The following is a 19,040-nucleotide window of genomic DNA, read 5'->3' as shown; positions in this document are numbered from 1 at the left end:
AGTTAATTAGACCCTAATCTCTCACAGAGCCACGGCCTTGCACGGCGGTTCTGACCGCACCATTTGTCACCTGCCAGGGCCCTTGGGCATGGTCAGGGGATGATTCCCAGCAGGAAGTCCGATCGCCGTCGGCTATTCTGATTGGCTGCCCTGGCGTTTGGTTTAAGTCTAACCCAGAGAGGCAAAGCTGGGATCTGTAGGTTAGATCGAGTCTCTTTATATGTTTTCTGTCCGTTTTAGATCTGGTCTCGTTTGATCGGCTTTGGTCATGGGAAAAAGTTCACATAAACTCAAGAATTTTCATTTGTCTACAACTCAACACCTGTCAACATCAAACCACATCTGAAATCAAGAGTTGAGCGTTTTGGGGCGTAAACAGACGAGCATGCTGGTTCAGTGAGACAGAGAGACGGCGTTAGTGAGTGTGAGTTGGTTGAGAGACGAAATGAGGAGTGAATAGAAGTTTTCAGGTGAAATAAGCGGTTTGGTTTGCGACTGCCATTACGACAGCACAAAGCGAAACAAAACAGAAAACAAAGAAACGTAGAAATCTATTGACGGCATGAAGAAAGGAAATGAATGTTTAGGAAGGGCCGGAAAGAGGCGGAGAGGCACAGACATCACAAGTTAGAAAGAGGTCATGGCGTGACTGTAGCGGACGCTTGGGTCGTTGTGGTTGCTGTCGTTGTTGTTGTTGTTTAACTTACCTTGCACTTGGGTCTGTTGCTCTGCAGCCACAGAGGAAGAAAAAACAACCAGAGTACGTCAACAAGCATCTGCCCGGTCAGAGCCGAGCCCGAGAGAGAGAGAGAGAGAGAGAAGAGAGAGAGAGAGAGAGAGAGAGAGAGAGAGAGAGAGAGAGAGAGAGAGAGAGAGAGAGAGAGAGAGAGAGAGAGAGAGAGAGAGAGAGAGAGAGACGAGGAGAGACATGCACACACCAGGTTAAAGGTAGAGAGGTAAATGAAGAGAGAGATCAACAACATAGAAAGAGGCCAAACAGAGAACAGACTGGCGAACAGTAGAGTAGAGCAGAACAAAGTAGAGAACAGGGGAGTAGAGTAGAGCATAACAAGGTACTGAAGTATGTGTGTTAGTAGGGCTCCAGTAATGCATGCAAAAGGTTGTGTAAAGAACCACCACAGAGGACAGCGTATGGTGTATAAAGAGTCTTCCACACAGCCCAACACAGGCCTATACATCGAGGTACTATGTAGAGGGCCCATACAGACTGCATCAGGGTACTATGTAGAGGGCCCATACAGACTGCATCAGGGTACTATGTAGAGGACCCATACAGACTGCATCAGGGTACTATGGAGAGGGCCCATACAGACTGCATCAGGGTACTGTGGAGAGGGCCCATACAGACTGCATCAGGGTACTGTGGAGAGGGCCCATACAGACTGCATCAGGGTACTATGTAGAGGGCCCATACAGACTGCATCAGGGTACTATGTAGAGGGCCCATACAGACTGCATCAGGGTACTATGTAGAGGACCCATACAGACTGCATCAGGGTACTATGGAGAGGGCCCATACAGACTGCATCAGGGTACTGTGGAGAGGGCCCATACAGACTGCATCAGGGTACTGTGGAGAGGGCCCATACAGACTGCATCAGGGTACTATGTAGAGGGCCCATACAGACTGCATCAGGGTACTATGTAGAGGGCCCATACAGACTGCATCAGGGTACTATGGAGAGGGCCCATACAGACTGCATCAGGGTACTATGGAGAGGGCCCATACAGACTGCATCAGGGTACTATGTAGAGGGCCCATACAGACTGCATCAGGGTACTGTGGAGAGGGCCCATACAGACTGCATCAAGGTTCTATGGAGAAGGCCCATACAGACTGCATCAGGGTACTATGTAGAGGGCCCATACAGACTGCATCAAGGTTCTATGGAGAAGGCCCATACAGACTGCATCAGGGAACTATGGAGAGGGCCCATACAGACTGCATCAGGGTACTATGTAGAGGGCCCATACAGACTGCATCAGGGTACTATGTAGAGGGCCCATACAGACTGCATCAAGGTTCTATGGAGAAGGCCCATACAGACTGCATCAGGGTACTATGTAGAGGGCCCATACAGACTGCATCAAGGTTCTATGGAGAAGGCCCATACAGACTGCATCAGGGTACTATGTAGAGGGCCCATACAGACTGCATCAGGGTACTGTGGAGAGGGCCCATACAGACTGCATCAGGGTACTATGTAGAGGGCCCATACAGACTGCATCAGGGTACTATGGAGAGGGCCCATACAGACTGCATCAAGGTACTATGTAGAGGGCCCATACAGACTGCATCAGGGTACTGTGGAGAGGGCCCATACAGACTGCATCAAGGTACTATGTAGAGGGCCCATACAGACTGCATCAGGGTACTGTGGAGAGGGCCCATACAGACTGCATCAGGGTACTATGTAGAGGGCCCATACAGACTGCATCAGGGTACTATGTAGAGGGCCCATACAGACTGCATCAGGGTACTATGGAGAGGGCCCATACAGACTGCATCAAGGTACTGTGGAGAGGGCCCATACAGACTGCATCAGGGTACTGTGGAGAGGGCCCATACAGACTGCATCAGGGTACTATGTAGAGGGCCCATACAGACTGCATCAGGGTACTATGGAGAGGGCCCATACAGACTGCATCAGGGTACTGTGGAGAGGGCCCATACAGACTGCATCAGGGTACTATGTAGAGGGCCCATACAGACTGCATCAGGGTACTATGTAGAGGGCCCATACAGACTGCATCAGGGTACTATGTAGAGGGCCCATACAGACTGCATCAGGGTACTATGTAGAGGGCCCATACAGACTGCATCAGGGTACTATGGAGAGGGCCCATACAGACTGCATCAGGGTACTATGTAGAGGGCCCATACAGACTGCATCAGGGTACTATGTAGAGGGCCCATACAGACTGCATCAGGGTACTATGTAGAGGGCCCATACAGACTGCATCAGGGTACTATGTAGAGGGCCCATACAGACTGCATCAGGGTACTATGTAGAGGGCCCATACAGACTGCATCAGGGTACTATGTAGAGGGCCCATACAGACTGCATCAGGGTACTATGGAGAGGGCCCATACAGACTGCATCAGGGTACTATGTAGAGGGCCCATACAGACTGCATCAGGGTACTATGTAGAGGGCCCATACAGACTGCATCAGGGTACTATGTAGAGGGCCCATACAGACTGCATCAGGGTACTATGTAGAGGGCCCATACAGACTGCATCAGGGTACTATGTAGAGGGCCCATACAGACTGCATCAGGGTACTATGGAGAGGGCCCATACAGACTGCATCAGGGTACTATGTAGAGGGCCCATACAGACTGCATCAGGGTACTGTGGAGAGGGCCCATACAGACTGCATCAGGGTACTATGTAGAGGGCCCATACAGACTGCATCAGGGTACTATGGAGAGGGCCCATACAGACTGCATCAGGGTACTGTGGAGAGGGCCCATACAGACTGCATCAGGGTGCTGTGGAGAGGGCCCATACAGACTGCATCAGGGTACTATGTAGAGGGCCCATACAGACTGCATCAGGGTATTATGTAGAGGGCCCATACAGACTGCATCAAGGTACTATGTAGAGGGCCCATACAGACTGCATCAGGGTACTATGTAGAGGGCCCATACAGACTGCATCAGGGTACTATGTAGAGGGCCCATACAGACTGCATCAGAGTACTATGTAGAGGGCCCATACAGACTGCATCAGGGTACTATGTAGAGGGCCCATACAGACTGCATCAGGGTACTATGTAGAGGGCCCATACAGACTGCATCAGGGTACTGTGTAGAGGGCCCATACAGACTGCATCAGGGTGCTATGTAGAGGGCCCATACAGACTGCATCAGGGTACTGTGGAGAGGGCCCATACAGACTGCATCAGGGTACTGTGGAGAGGGCCCATACAGACTGCATCAGGGTACTATGTAGAGGGCCCATACAGACTGCATCAGGGTACTATGTAGAGGGCCCATACAGACTGCATCAGGGTACTGTGGAGAGGGCCCATACAGACTGCATCAGGGTACTGTGGTACTATGGCTGGGTGCTGGCTCTCTGGTGCTCACCGATGTATTTGGCCCTCTCCTCTCTCCTCTCCTTGGCCTGCTTCTGTCGCTGCTCCGAGCTCATCAAGTCTGGAGAACAGGAGAAAACAAATCATTTAGGGGTTAATTCATATTTCATGTTGTTTTTAAGTTAAAAATATGTTAAAAAAGCCGAAGCTGAACGGTGAAATAAACACTGTTCCACTTCAACCCCTGTTTCACCTCTACTGAGAGTGCATGCTGGGAAAATTAGTTTTTCAGGTTTATTTATATAATATGTGCCCCAATGACTAATATATTTGTGAGTGAACCTCCACAACAAAATGTTTGTCTGTCTGTCTGTCTGTCTGTGTCCGTGTCTGTCTGTCTGTCTGTCTGTCTGTCTGTAGCTCTCTGTGCTGTAATGCAACAGGTAGGACTATGGGGACGATCCTACAACCAATCCCATCTTCCAGCCAGCGATCCGTGGCAACAACAGAACCTACCCCCCCCACACCCCCAGTTTTATTTTTCTTTCCCACCAGGTTCCACCTGACGTCCTCACGGCCTTTCAAAGTGTGGCTTGGTCCCAACAGCCATTCTGTACCATCGCTCTAGTCTTGATTCAGCATTGACTTCAACCATCACATTTATTTCAGATGTACCATGTGTGAAACGCATTAGGTGAGGGGGTTAGTGCTGTAATCTGGCTTTTTATCGCCCATTTGGCTTGGTTCCTTACATCTGAATGTGGAATTGTTTCCATGGAAACTGAGATGGGTCGGCAACTGAAGTACTGATGGAGAGTGACGGCCAGCTGTTGAACAGATGCCTATAAGCTACCATAAATGTATATTATATTGTTTCCTCTAATATTAGACCTATTTCTTATTCAGCTATAATTCATCATTCTATACTGAAGGCTACCTTGAAATCAATGGTGTGTTAATATGCATGGATAGCCCATATATCACTGTGCCATCATCATCATTCTTACATATCGGTCTGGCGTCTCCTCTAGCGACACAAGACGCTACAGCTAGCTTGCATAGCGGGCTACAGCTATCCAAATCCCATAGACATGTTGAGGCGTACAGCGCACCCCAGGCTACAGGCTAGCTGCTCCAAGAACACGTAATTGTGCTCCTTACTAATCTTCTATTTTCTAATGACCTCATCCTAACCGTTATATGTCTGCTCCTCCAGGACCAATTGCACTTCTAACCATCCCTGGATGGAGGGATACCCCTTCTGTGTTCTTCTCCCTTTTTTGTGGAGCATGTTGAGCTTCCTTGCCCTTTAGAGTAATATACGCGGTTTGGAAGTGTCTATAGTTGGGTCCGGTCCAAGCCTTTAGAGGCTGGCACTACATTAAGAGCTCTACAAACACAATCGACCTGAATCCACAACGTCACTCTGACTGCCACGCCGATCAGTCACCACAGCTCCCAGTTCACCCGCTGGGTGGCCCTGGCACACCGGCTAACCTTTCTTGGGCTGTGGGCTGGTGTTGGGTGTGGTCGGGGGGCCCTCGGCCCGGGAGGAGGGGTCCGTCTTGGGGCAGGACTCGGAGTTAGGGGAGAGGTCCGTGACAGCCGAGTCGGCCGGGCTCAGCAGGCCCGGGTCGGGGTCCTTTCCCGGGGCCTGCTTCTCGTCCAGGATGTTGGGGTGGCATTCCGGCGCCAAGGGGAGCGCTGGAGGGGGAAGAGGACGATGGGAGGATGTTAATAACAGTAAGGGTAGCACTAGGTGATGAGCAGGCTGTTTGGCCGTTAACACAGTGACTACAGTGACTACAGTGAATACAGTGATTACAGTGATTACAGTATGGACAGTGACTACAGTATGGACAGTGACTACAGTGACTACAGTGACTTCAGTGAATACAGTGACTACAGTGACTACAGTGAATACAGTGACTACAGTGAATACAGTGACTACAGTGACTACAGTGAATACAGTGATTACAGTATGGACAGTGACTACAGTATGGACAGTGATTACAGTGACTACAGTGATTACAGTATGGACAGTGACTACAGTATGGACAGTGATTACAGTGACTACAGTGATTACAGTATGGACAGTGACTACAGTATGGACAGTGATTACAGTGATTACAGTGAATACAGTATGGACAGTCATTACAATGACTACAATATGGAGAGTGAATACAGTGAATACAGTGATTACAGGGACTACAGTGATTACAGTGACTACATTGATAACAGTGATCACAGTGAATTCTGTGAGTCGATTAGATTCAGTGAATTCAGGTACATTTGTCATTAAGGAGCAGGTGGGGGTTATCATCTTTCTCTAGGACGTCTACAGGTAGACTGAGGGCATGTGGGATCGAACCCAGTGCCTTTCAGCTGGGAGTTGAACACCCTAACCGCTGTGCACCGTTCGCTCTGCAGGTCACTACGTCTGCTCGGCCTCGTCCCTGGTAAAGCGGTCGACACCCTATACCTTTGTTAAGGCGATAAACGATTAGAATCAAAACGAACAGCTTGTGTTCATCACGCTGCAACCTTTTGCTCAGAGGTGACAGCCCTCATCGACTTCATTAGGGAAAACACTTAAGAAGGTCCGCATTACTCATCTCATTTACTCACAGCACTCGTTCACACCTACTCAAGCTCTCGAGAAGACAAACACACCAGCGGTCTATAATCGCTGACAATCAAATCGGCTAGCAGTCACAACACAACAGATAAGGGCAGCTCAACAACATAACCAACCCACACATGGGGAAGGTTGTTTTAGGATGTGGTTCAGGAAAGCCACATTTACCTTCCTCCTTCTTCAGAAAACCTAACTTGAAGCCCTGTCATGATGAGCAATGCTAGCAGTCTACAGTCATGGAGCCCAACCCCTAACCCCTTAGCTTCCTTAGATTGTCTTTAAGATTGCTCTGATGAAATACTAGCCGGGCCAGGCAGGGGGAGCAGAGCAGGAGGCTAAAGCTACAGCTAGCGACAGCAGCAGCGCTCCATAACAGACTAATGGAAGAGAGCTAGCTAAGAGGAGCCCATGGGAGTGGATGGCAGAAAATGACAGAGCACCGCTTATCGTGCAGCTAGCTTCAATCGCTAATCACAGGGAGAGAGTTATGGATGAATGAAAGAAAGGAAGAGGGGATATTGAAGGGAGATAAGGGACAGAACATTTAACGTCATGACCTTTTCAGGTAGGTACGCTTACAAGATGGTGGAGTTAGTGGTCTGGAGGTGGAGGGGGGAGTAATGGGCTAAATGCAGGTTGGTGCTCTCCATCACTTGTTGCCCACAAGGTCAAGGCAACCATCTTCCTCTCCCTCTGCCAATGAGGGAGCCAAACTAAGGGTCACATGGCCACCAAACCACATAAATCACAGATCATCGCCGGGCTACTCTCCAAATGCCCTCCCCCCCTTAATTATCACATTGTTTGGCTCGCCACGACAAGAAAGCCCCATACACACACAGTATAGTGGGATCCAATCAGATTCAGCGCTATCGCTAATGCTAGTAATATAATCAAGATTCTGTTTTGTACGCAGAATAACAACAGAATCAACGGCATGAGATTTGTGAGCCGCTGAATGGGACGCCAGATTGTCTTCTCTGGGAGTTGATTGGGGAAACTTTCCATGAGTCAGTTGACCACACGCGATAATAAAAGACCTGGGCTGTATACAGTGGAGGCAAAAGACGCAGCGCTTTGGTGAGCTACTCTGTGAATGGCGAGTTCTGGGCTCCTTAGGCGCTATAGGAGGTTAAACGCAGACCACACTTAGAAATACATGTTGCTATCTTCTTTTATATCGTGCTTGAGTCGGAATCTCCCCCCCCACAGAGTTCATTTACAGCATGAACTTAATGAAGGGAAGTCGGATATCTCACAGTTGAAACTTCCGAGTTGTTTCGAACGCGGTATTATACACCGGTAGGCCACCTTGGTTCTAAATGCGAGCTAGGTGCGGGATTCCCCATTCAGTTCCCCTCAACCAGCAAGGGTTGAGAACCAAGATTGCTGCCAGATTTCCCCGAGGTGAATAAGACACCTCAGGGTCATTTAGCTATTTCCCTCTCCCCGTGGGTTTGGTCCTGTGTTGCGGTGCGATGCAATTAAGTGGTAAGCAGCGTGTTGGGTATGTAGCGCCCGGGTGTGGAGGCTAGCAAAGGCCTCTAACGCCAGGACACTAGAGCAGCAGGAAGGAAGGAGGGACCGAAGAAATACAAACAGAAAGAGAGAAAGAGAAAGAGAAAGAAAAGTAAATAGAACTAAGAAATATTATACACATAGGCAGCACAGTTTAAGCCAATGTCAGTGCTGTCAATGAAGAGTTTGGACACAGAGAGAATATCAACATTTATTTAGATAAAATGTGCCACAATCACTAATACATTTGTCGTCATGGTCTGTCGAGAAATGTCTGTCTGTCTGCCTGTAGCTCTCTGTACAAGAATTATAATGGTTTATTACAAACTATTCGTTATGTTGTTTATGCCGCATTATGGCTTTATGACATCAACAATTTATTACAAGTATTCCCGGCTCAGCCGTCGATATCCAACCCCCACATACCCCCATGTCCTCCAGTGGTACCCCACATCCACAACGATTAGCATAATGGACGGGGAAGCCAGCAGAGATACAAAGGGATGTCGCTGGTGCCTCTCTGCCCCCACCCCCGTCCCCACCCCACCCTCGCCCCGCAGAAAAGGGGCTCACGCGGTCACAATTCAAAGGCTTCCCAGCAGGTGCAAAGCCGACCAAGGGACCCCCTCCCCCATGTGACTAGCTCCAATTAACACAGGGACACAGATTCACCGTCACGTGGTACCCCCTGCCCTACGGTCACCCCCACTAGCCTCATTCCCACCACGCCCCCATCGCAGCCTCCTCCTCCACCCTCACCACCACCGCCATACCATCACCGCCCTCCCATTACCCCTACCACCACCAGCACCACTCCATCCCTAGCTTACCGTCCCTATCACCGCCATCACTATCTTCCCATCAGCTGTACCATCAGCCTCCCTGCACCTCCCCCCGTCACTACACTGCCCTCTCATCAGGGCGGCAGTGGCTCAGGAGGTAGAGCGGGCTGGCTGGTAACCGGAAGGTTGCTGGTTCGATCCCCGGCTCCTCCCGGCGGGGTGTCCCTGAGCGAGACACCTCACCCTGACTGCTCCCGACGAGCCGGCCGTCGCCCCCTGCGCGGTCGACTCCGCCGTCGGTGCGTGGAATGCGTGACTGAATGGTTGCGGACCGCTTTGACTAAAAGCGTCAGCAAAACCCCCTGAATGTAAACGTCGTCACCATGACCACTACCACCTTCCCGTCATCACCTCAACAACCAAACCCACCTCTGTGTAAAAGCACCACCACCACCACCACCATCAACCCCACCTCAGCCCCGACAGTCCCCTCCACCCCTGTAGCCAGCTACTGCTACGTCTCCGGTTTCAGAGCGGCCACAGGGGTTATAAATAGAGCTGGGGGGCAGGGAGGCACTCAGCCATACATGGGACAGGGGGGTCCTCGCCGAGACACCTCGGGACAGGCGCACCAGGGGCAGCCGTCCAGACAGGACGGACCTGGGGGGGTTCATCGACTGGACGGGGGCGAGCCGAGTCTCACCACCTCGTGCTCTTTACTGGAGTCTGACTGGCCCTGCCCCTTACTGAGTCACTCACCCAGTCCAGAGCTGATTTACTGTTGGTGTTCACTCCCCTGCTTCTAGCGTTGATTAACGGTTAGGGTTTGTGTACGGGAAGCGAGGAGTTTGGTCGCTGATAAGAAATGGAATGAGAATCTGTAATATGGTCGATGAGCTCAGAGCCAGTGCATACGTGACCTACATTTCCTGTCAGGGATTAATAAAGTAGATCTGATCATCATATCTCGCGTAGCGCGGTCGTTTCTAACTTGTTTACCATCCGATGTGTTTCGGTTGCCGAAGCAGCCGGTAGATCTTCTACACGGTTCTACCGAGACAGAACCATCACCCTCGTTCCTGCTGACCCTTAACCCCCGCTTCCTGTAGGTAGAACTAACAAGCGACCCCTGCAGGGTCGAAGGTCGTGGATCCAATTGAGATTGGTTCCATCACGGTGGTGATCTTGTCTTTGGTGTTTTGTTCGTAATGAGGTGAGCTGAGCCATAAAGAACATCATGAGGTGTTAAATATGTTTGTGTGTGTGTGTGTGTGTGTGTGTGTCTGTCTGTCTGTCTGTCTGTCTGTCTGTCTGTCTGTCTGTCTGTCTGTCTGTCTGTCTGTCTGTCTGTCTGTCTGTCTGTCTGTGCATGTTAGTGAAAGAGTGGGATCCATGTTGCACAAACAATAAATTCTGTGCGTATTTGCAATTGTGTGACTATGCACAGGCAGGCGCATGCTGTGGAGATTCCTCCAATGAGGGGCAATGCATGGTGTGCATTTAATATTTAATTTGCACACAAATTGCAAAATCCTGTCTTGAAATTCTAAATATATTCCCATTCTATTTTTGTACAGTATAGCTGTTCCTAGTTCCCTTTTCTGTCTTTATACCTACATCCCTCATTGTGTATGCTTTTGTAGTTAATGTGAATTGCTGCCACAACACATTTACCTATACATATTGAAGTACTATCTATCTATCCATCCATCCATCATCTATTGTCCCTTGTCTGTCTATCTTATATCTATCATCCATCTATCCATCTATCTATCTATCTATCTATCTATCTATCTATCTATCTATCTATCTATCTATCTATCTATCTATCTATCTATCTATCTATCTATCTATCTATCTATCATATATCTATCTCTGTATCTATCTGTCTATCTGTCTACCACTCTCAGTTGCCCATATGAATGTGTGTGGGTGTGTGCATCAGTCTAACTGTGTCATCTGTGGTAGATTGTAAAGATATGGGTCAGGCCAACCTCCGGAATCTCAGGCATGTGTGTGTTCCTCGCGTGTGTGGCAGTGTGTGTGTGTGTGTGCCTGTTCTTTTATCTATGCATGTGTGTGCCTGTCAGCCACAGGGCCCATCCAGCATACGAGAGAAGACGACTCGAGGGACGTATGGCGTGTTGACACACAGAATAAAGATCATGTAACTCGTAGGAGGAGGAGGACAGTCACTTGTTTTACCTCCTGATCGACCGATCGCAGGAACACTGCTGTTAGGGTAAAGGGCTAGCGATTGGAGAGGTTAAATCGTTGTTAAAATATCTCTGTTGATCGGACACCACCGACCAACGTCACTCTCAACTAACATAACATAAAATGACAGACAGGGAGCTTTTCACAGAACTATGTTACTGTACACAGCTCAGTTTTGCAGTGGAGACCTGATGACAGTCAGGCTTTGGGTCTCAGGCATTTTGGATGCATACCCTGAGACTCATAATTGTTTTAGAGCCTGTGAAATCTGACAGCTTTTTGGGATTCTCCCAGTGGCTGAGGAGAACGGATAAAGTAGTGATTTGGGTGTTTGACTCCAAGAAAGGCACTTGGTTCGATCCCCGAATGTCCACAGCTTTTAATCATTTTGGATGTAGACGCCCCTAACCTCAAAGGACAAGTATCTGAGTTCAGTCGCTTTGGATGCAAGCGCCTAATTAAAAGACTAGTAATAGTAAAAAGGAAAGAATGTCCAACAGTCACACACTTCCTGCTGAGTCTCTTTTTATAGCAGGAGTGACCCTTGTTTTGCCCTAATTCACTTCCTGTTTTTTTAATAAATGCATTTAGGATTTGGGGTGGGGGAGGCGGTTTGGATATCCACGCCTGTGGAGTCAAGTCGGAAGTCCGGTCTTCCCGCCTGAGCTTCCTCTTGCCAGGAGGAAACACCCTACCTAGCCCTGCCCCTGGGAGAGGCAGAGGACGGAGGACATTCCCGCCCCCCTGTGGAGCGGACAACAGGAACGCCGGCCCTCCTCCCCACTACAACAACACGGCTCGGGTCCCAGGGAGGGCGTCTGTCTGTGCAGCTGCAGCCCTGAGACGGAGCCTCTCTCTGGGGTGGGCTTCCTCTCGCCCCTCAGTAACCCCCCCAGGAATGATGGGGATCCATGATGAGGAGCTGGTGTGGTTCTAGTCAGCCTGCCCTGCAGTGTTTCACTCCTCTCTTTTTATTATACTGCCGTTTTATAATTATATGTAAATAAGAATAACACTGCTTACAATGCTAATGATGATGATAAAAGTGCAGGTAATGTCCGTAATAATGATGGTCATGGCGCCGATCATTGTAATTATAATAATTCCTGTCATTTGAATGATAATAATAGCCTATCATAATATAATGACTTTGGTAAACGTTGGTGAATGACTTTAGGTGTTTACAATTGGCCTTATGTCACACACTCTCTTTAAGATGTCATCAACTCTTTACGCTGTAGCCTTGACCCGGTGGCCGTTTGAAAACAGATCCTGGATCTGAAGTCCTCAACACACCTGGTCCAACAAAGGTTCCAATACCTTCTTTTTTTTGGTGCATGCAACATAAAGTCTGCTCGCTGTGGAATGCTCGAAAATGAGACAAAATGGAGGCCGGGCGAGACCACCTGGCCTCATGTAAGCTTTGAAGTGAAACATGAAGAGCAGGAAAGCAACCGATGAACCCTGAACCCTCACCACGACACCGCAGAAGACGACACCAGCAGAAGGTACCAGCTGGGTCTGGAGGTGAGAGACGGCACGCTGATCACTGTCAGGACCCACCGCCGCGCTAAGGGGAGATATGCTAATGCTAACGGTAAGGGGTCCCTACCACTGGCGCTCTTCAGGAAGGAAGGCTAGCCAGAGTGCTAAGGGGGAAGCTATTGTATACCGGGGCCTTTACACTAGCGCTCTACAACAGCGATGCTAGCACCAGGACACAAGTCGCTACTAGGTCTTAATCGAATTCAAACCGATATCGCAATGTAATAGAACACGATTTGCAAATCACAAAGCCTGCCAAAAAAAATAAATAAAAAAAATGTATTATGGGGTTGGGGGGGTTGTTACCATTACTGACTGGAGATCAGTAAGATGCGTATTTATTTTTCCTTTATAATCCAATAGTTAAATAAAGATGTTATAATATCAAATCACGCATCAATTCATCTCAACATATAGGCCTGGGCTAAAGTAAAGAGCATCTTTTCAATCATCCGTCTAGCCCAAACACACACGACTGACTAACTGAAACTTAAAGATCCTCTTTGTGTGGAAAACTTAAACTGACTCATCCCCTCATCCCCATTTGACAAGTCATTCACCATTCGTCATTTCCTGGCAATACAATGCTGTGAAAAAGCAGAACAGCCATGGAGCAAAACACAAGACGACGTTATTGGCATCTGATATGATAGCTCGATATAACGGGCTTCTGAGTCCTCATACTGCCAGGAATAACAGTCTGCTGCTCTCTGGGAAATGATGTGTGCCCGACAGGTTACTACAGTTCTTCATAACTGGGTTACCCAGTCACACATATATGGAAAAGACAAGAGCCCCCCCATTAATTATTAAATGGGTCATTAATAATTCAGCCCCTCCCCCTAGTCTCTAATCTATGTACACACATGTTCGCACGCACAGACACAGACACACACACAGACGCACACGAACACTCACACGCATACACAGATACACAACCATGCATACGCATACACACACACACCTAAACACACATTCATACAGATACATACAGAAACACACGCACACACACACACACAAAGATACCCACACACACACACACACACACACACACACACGAAGGCTTGGTCTGAAAGGAGTCGGTGAACAAAATGAGAGGTTTGGGCGCGCTTTTACGCGTCCGCTGCAGTTTAGGCAAGAGAAACTAGATGGGAAGAAAATAAACCCGGAGAGGTTGTTGTTGTGACTGCTCCGTCGCCATGGAGACGAGAACCTGGAGCCATGATCTCAGAGAGGGTGACGCCGCCGCCTGAGAAGAGCCGTTTTACGCCCGAAGATGGACTTCCTCAGGAAGTACTAGGGCCCCGTGTCAAGAACCAAGAGACAACACACCCTAGAGACACACACACTAGAGCTCCCGCACGCTTGGCTCAAACACACACTAGAGTCACACACAATTGAAGCCCACACATCCGACGCACAAACACTACATTCACACACTAGAGACACACATACACTAGTCACACACTAGACACACACACTAGACTCAAACACATTAGTCACAAACACTAGAATCACACACGCTAGAGACACACACGACACACACATACAATAGACACACACACACTAGACTCACACACACACATTAGAGTCACACACACTAGCCTCACACACACATAAGAGTCACACACAATAGAGTCACACACACACACACACACACTAGACTCACACATGCGAACGCCGAGGACAAACTAGGCCGGACACCGAGAACAAAGTAGCACTATATAAATTCCAATGGGATGACCTCATCCCTCTCTCTCCCTCGCTCTCTCTCTGTCTCTCTCTCGCTCTCTGTCTCCCCCCCCCCCCCCCCCCAACATCTCCACAAAGACACTCCTTGAATCGCTCACACCAACACACAGACTCAGGCCCGGTTTCTCAGCTGTTGATCCAGTGAACCCTTATCCCATCGCCTCACACAGGCTCTCCCGCCGGGCCAGGTCTGCAGGGTTGGTAGAGCATCCCTCACCATAACAGCCTCAAAGGGCTTCACAGGCCCACGTTTAGCCTGGAATTAGTCCCCAGCACCCCCTCATCCAAACCCTTAAAGCCCCCTTCAACCAAGGGGGCAAGGAAAGGCTCTTGAACTCCTGCAAGGAGGGCTGGAGAGATCTTGAGGAGGAAGGGAGGGATAGAGGGCCGGTAGGATAGCTAGGAGTGGCCGGGAGAAAGGACACAATAGCAGGGTTAACAATGACTCTTAGGGTTGTCAAAACAAGTCGAGAATTCCTCCTGCGAAGGAAAATAGGAAAAGCTTGTAAAACGCAGACGAATGAGCACCGGGTTTGCACGGCATTTCAACAGAACAATAAGCCACGCCGGCGAGTCAGAACCGGTGCCTGTCGCTTTAAGAGAAGGAATGGGAAAGAGCAGAGCAGCGGAGATAAACAGCTTTCTGCTGGGGAGAGGCCCAGAGTCTGCTGGCCACAGACCACAGCCTCAGGCCGGCCCCCTCACCAGTGGACTGAGGCTGCAGCTCCACTCTGGAGGGGAAGCCTCAGGGCTGAGGCTCCCCTCGACTTGATCAAGACTCCACAGTGTCACGGCTCAATAGATGCAACGCAATTACGATGAAAACAATTGCGTTACGTTGCGGTCGGAGTGTTTTTTAAGATAGAGCAAGAGATGGAATAGCAGCTCGGTGCGGGAGAGTGGTGTTGGGAGTGTCCCGTTGGAAAGGTTCTTGGTTCGAAACCCCACTGCCCGCTGTCTACCTGTAGGCATCTATGAGCGACATGTCTCTACCCCCTACCTGCTCCTTTTACATGAAGCTGAAATTCCCTGGGGGTCGCTGAAAACATGGGTGTGTGTCCCAACAGGTCTGTCCCTCTCTTCTCCAACTCACTCTCTTGACAAATTGTTACCACTTCCTGCCTATCTAACCGCACACAAAAAGCCCACGAAAGTATACCTAAGAATCATCAAAGGAGGAGGAGATAGAGCGGGTTGACTGGTAACCGGAAGGTTGCTAGTTCGATCCCCGGCTCCTTCTAGCTGAGTTTCGAGGTTCTTCCTGAGAAAGACACCTCACTCTGACTGCTCCCGAAGAGCTGAATGTCGCCCTGAGTGTTTGATTCCGCCGTCGGTGTGTGAATGTGTGACTGAATGGTTGAAAGTTGCTTTGGATAAAAGAGTCAGCAAAATCCCCTAAATGTAAATGTAAATGTAAAATGTATACGTTAAGAGGGCTCCGTGTCGGAGCGTTCGCCGGCGTCGTTGGCGTTGTGGGAAGGACACCGTGCCGCCCCTGGTGAACCCGGGATTCTCAGAGCTCCCGTCGTCAGACTGCACTGGGAGCAGCTGTCGGCCGCGCTCTTGTTTTGGACTCGAGAAGTAGGGCATGACCATCACTCGCTGAGTAATGTGGGTCCGGCCCCGCTCAGAGCCCGCGGAGGGAGAGAGAGAGAGAGAGAGAGGGAGGTCCACTCGTATAAGACGTAGAGAGAGAGCACCGTCATCGCTCTTACTCCCTCTCTACCCTGAAGTGGGGGACCACCGTCGGTGTGTTCAGGGTTTTCTGGGGGTCCACGTCATCTTGGAGACGTTTCAAGTTGAGCCAGCTCCAGCCGAAATCCAAACAAAAACACCAAAAAGCTTAACACAAAGACCCCGGCCCGATCAACTTGGCTGTTGTTCCAGCAAACTTCATCCCCTCGCCTCGCAGACTCCTGATCCACATCAAGTCCAAGTTCTTTGTTCAGCCCTCCATCAAACTGCAAACCAAAGTCCCAACGTTTAAGTACTCAAGAACTCTGAATCCAAAATAAAAACCCAGGGCCCAGTTCTCTCTCTCCGTGGTACTGCTCTATGTTCTGTGTCCTGAGCCGACTGAAGGTCACATCTCATGCTATAAAAGGGATTAGTTGCAGAGGTTAAATCCCATTTGTTAAGGCTGCATGAATAGACCTTGACAAATGGGATTGTTAAATGAAATAGAACGACCTTATTTGACCAATAGATACGAACATGTTTGCGTTTGTTTCGTATCTATTTGTCAATTAAGGAGGTTATTATGTCATTTAATGAAGAACACATATTGCTTTCAGCCAAGGTTGCAATGGCTGCGGTTGTGATGTAAAGCACGACGCTAACGTTCTACTTGGATGAGTTTGACTGGAGTAAGTTTCACGGAATAACGGGGGCAGGCCGGGGGCTACGGACCAGCGCGTTGAAGAGGACCGCGGTCACCCAGACAGCATATGACTCAGTCCTGATCATCAAAAACATCTCAAAACACATCTCTCACTGAAAGGGAAAACTGTTCTCCACTGAGCCCTCATGAGGTTCCGACAAATGACTTCCAGGAACACACACACACACAGGAAGTGACTTCACACTCACCCCTGACCTCTGAATACTTGTGTCGAAAGAAACAATGGACTCCCGAACCTCAAAGAAGGTTTGGTTTCTGAAAGCAGAGGATAGGGGTTGGAAAATGTATGGGGTGTTACACGTACGGCTCTGGTATTCTGCCCTGGTTGGAACAATGACTTCATGCCCTCTATTGTGGTGAGAATAGGTGGTATATGAGACCATGTCCCCACTTCTGTATGTCTTTACTTTAGCATTTACTTTAGTGTCTATTTTTGCTTTCATCAGTACTTTGTTTTTTTTTGTATCTTATCCTGTGTTTTCCACTGCTGCTGGGCTGCTGGGCTCTTGGAACAAAGGAATATCCTCTCTGTGGGATTATTAACGTTGTTATTAATAAAGTTGTTACCTTCCCCGGGTTAAAATGTGTAAACTCATCTTTTCCCTCCGCTTTATCTTCCGTACCCACTAAGCCTGTGTTTCACCCCCCCAAAATCAGCGAGGGTGATTCAGCCATCATGGTTCAGCGTTCTGCTCATGAACCATGGAATGAGATTTCGCTGTTTCGATGTCAGCTGTCGCACACAAACACGTGCGGCCACCAGGCGGTAAAGTCTTGGCGTTCATCCGGCGGCGTGTAGACTTATCGACGAGCAAGCAGCGACAGAGCGACACGCAAACCCTGGTCAGGCGATCCAGACGTCATCCTACCCATGCAGAACTAATCATTGGACTGGTCCAACAGCTGCTGATGGAGGGGTGGGGGGGGGGGGGTTACAGAATAAAAAAGAAACTGGGAAACGGAGAGAAAGGGGCAGGATAGCCTTGTGGTGACATCGGGTTTTCCACTCCCAGCCCGAAGGATACTGGGCTCCAGTCCCGATTTCCGAAGCCTGACATGCAGACCTGAATAGGACCTGGACCCCTGACTGCTCCACAGTGACGTCTGAACTCACTGTGAGGGGCTTTGGATAAAAGGATCGGCTACACGCTAGGAAATAGAGTTAGCAACTATATTATTGTATACAAGCACTATCATCGGTGTGTGTGTGTGTGTGTGTGTGTGTGTGTGTGTGTGTTTGTGTGTGTGTGTGTGTGTGTATTTGTTTGTCTGTCTGTGTGTGTATGTGTATGTGTATTTGTCTGTCTGTCTGTCTGTCTGTCTGTCTGTCTGTCTGTCTGTCTGTGTGTGTGTGTGTGTCTGTGTCTGTGTGTCTGTGTGCGTGTGTGTGTGTGTGTTCATAAGTGTATTTGTTTGTCTGTCTGTGTGTGTGTGTGTGTGTGTGTGTGTGTGTGTGTGTGTGTGTGTGTGTGTGTGTGTGTGTGTGAGTGTGTGAGTGTGTGTGTGTCTGTGTGCGTCCGTGCGTGTGTGTGTGTGTTTCTGAACATTGATAGGATCGGGATCGTTCCTGTAACAATGGGGTCTTGTAGGACAGGTTGGAGATCCAGAGATACTTGAGGTCTCGCCGTCTGCTTATCGCAGCCCGAGAGCCGGCTGGGACTGGCTGACACCCAGACGCCTGCACACGCCCACATCTGCCCTCTAATATTAGAACATCTGGTCCTGTGACTAAGGTGCTGTGTGTGTGTGTTGAACGGTGCGTGTGCGTGTGTGTGTGTGTTTGTGTGTTTGTGTGTCTGTTTGTGTGTGTGGGGGTCTGTGTGTCGGTATGTGTGTGTGTGTGTTGAAGGGTTTTTTTGTCTGTGTGTGTCTGTGTGTGTGTGTGTGTGTGTATGTGTGTGTGTGTGTGTGGTGTTTAAAAAAGAAAATGGTTTACAGCACACACACTCACAGTGACACAGACACACACATTGTGCACAGAAACAAACAAACAAACAAACGCGGATCTCTTCAAAGTGGAGGAATGAAGCCTACATCTGCCAGTGATTCCACGAAGGTCAAAACAACCAGTAAACAGAAGACACCCAGCACATTCAAGATTCAAGATTCAAGAAAACTTTATT

The 19,040-nt window shown here is 49.2% G+C and overlaps 1 protein-coding gene across 1 annotated transcript in view; it reads right to left on the bottom strand.

Annotated features, from left to right (window-relative positions):
* The window catches only part of LOC307084631 (uncharacterized protein), a 46,295-nt gene that overhangs the window by 20,915 nt on the left and 6,340 nt on the right, over positions 1–19,040 (bottom strand). The window contains 2 exon segments of the mRNA XM_079749093.1: positions 4,117–4,185; positions 5,562–5,768. Of these exon segments, the coding sequence (XP_079605219.1) occupies positions 4,117–4,185; positions 5,562–5,768 (276 nt within the window).

This window comes from Pollachius pollachius, assembly GCF_949987615.1.
Source record: "Pollachius pollachius genome assembly, chromosome: 13".
Classification (NCBI taxonomy): domain Eukaryota; kingdom Metazoa; phylum Chordata; class Actinopteri; order Gadiformes; family Gadidae; genus Pollachius; species Pollachius pollachius.
The sequence above is the reverse complement of the archived record's forward strand: the minus strand, read 5'-3'. Positions and strand labels throughout refer to the sequence as shown.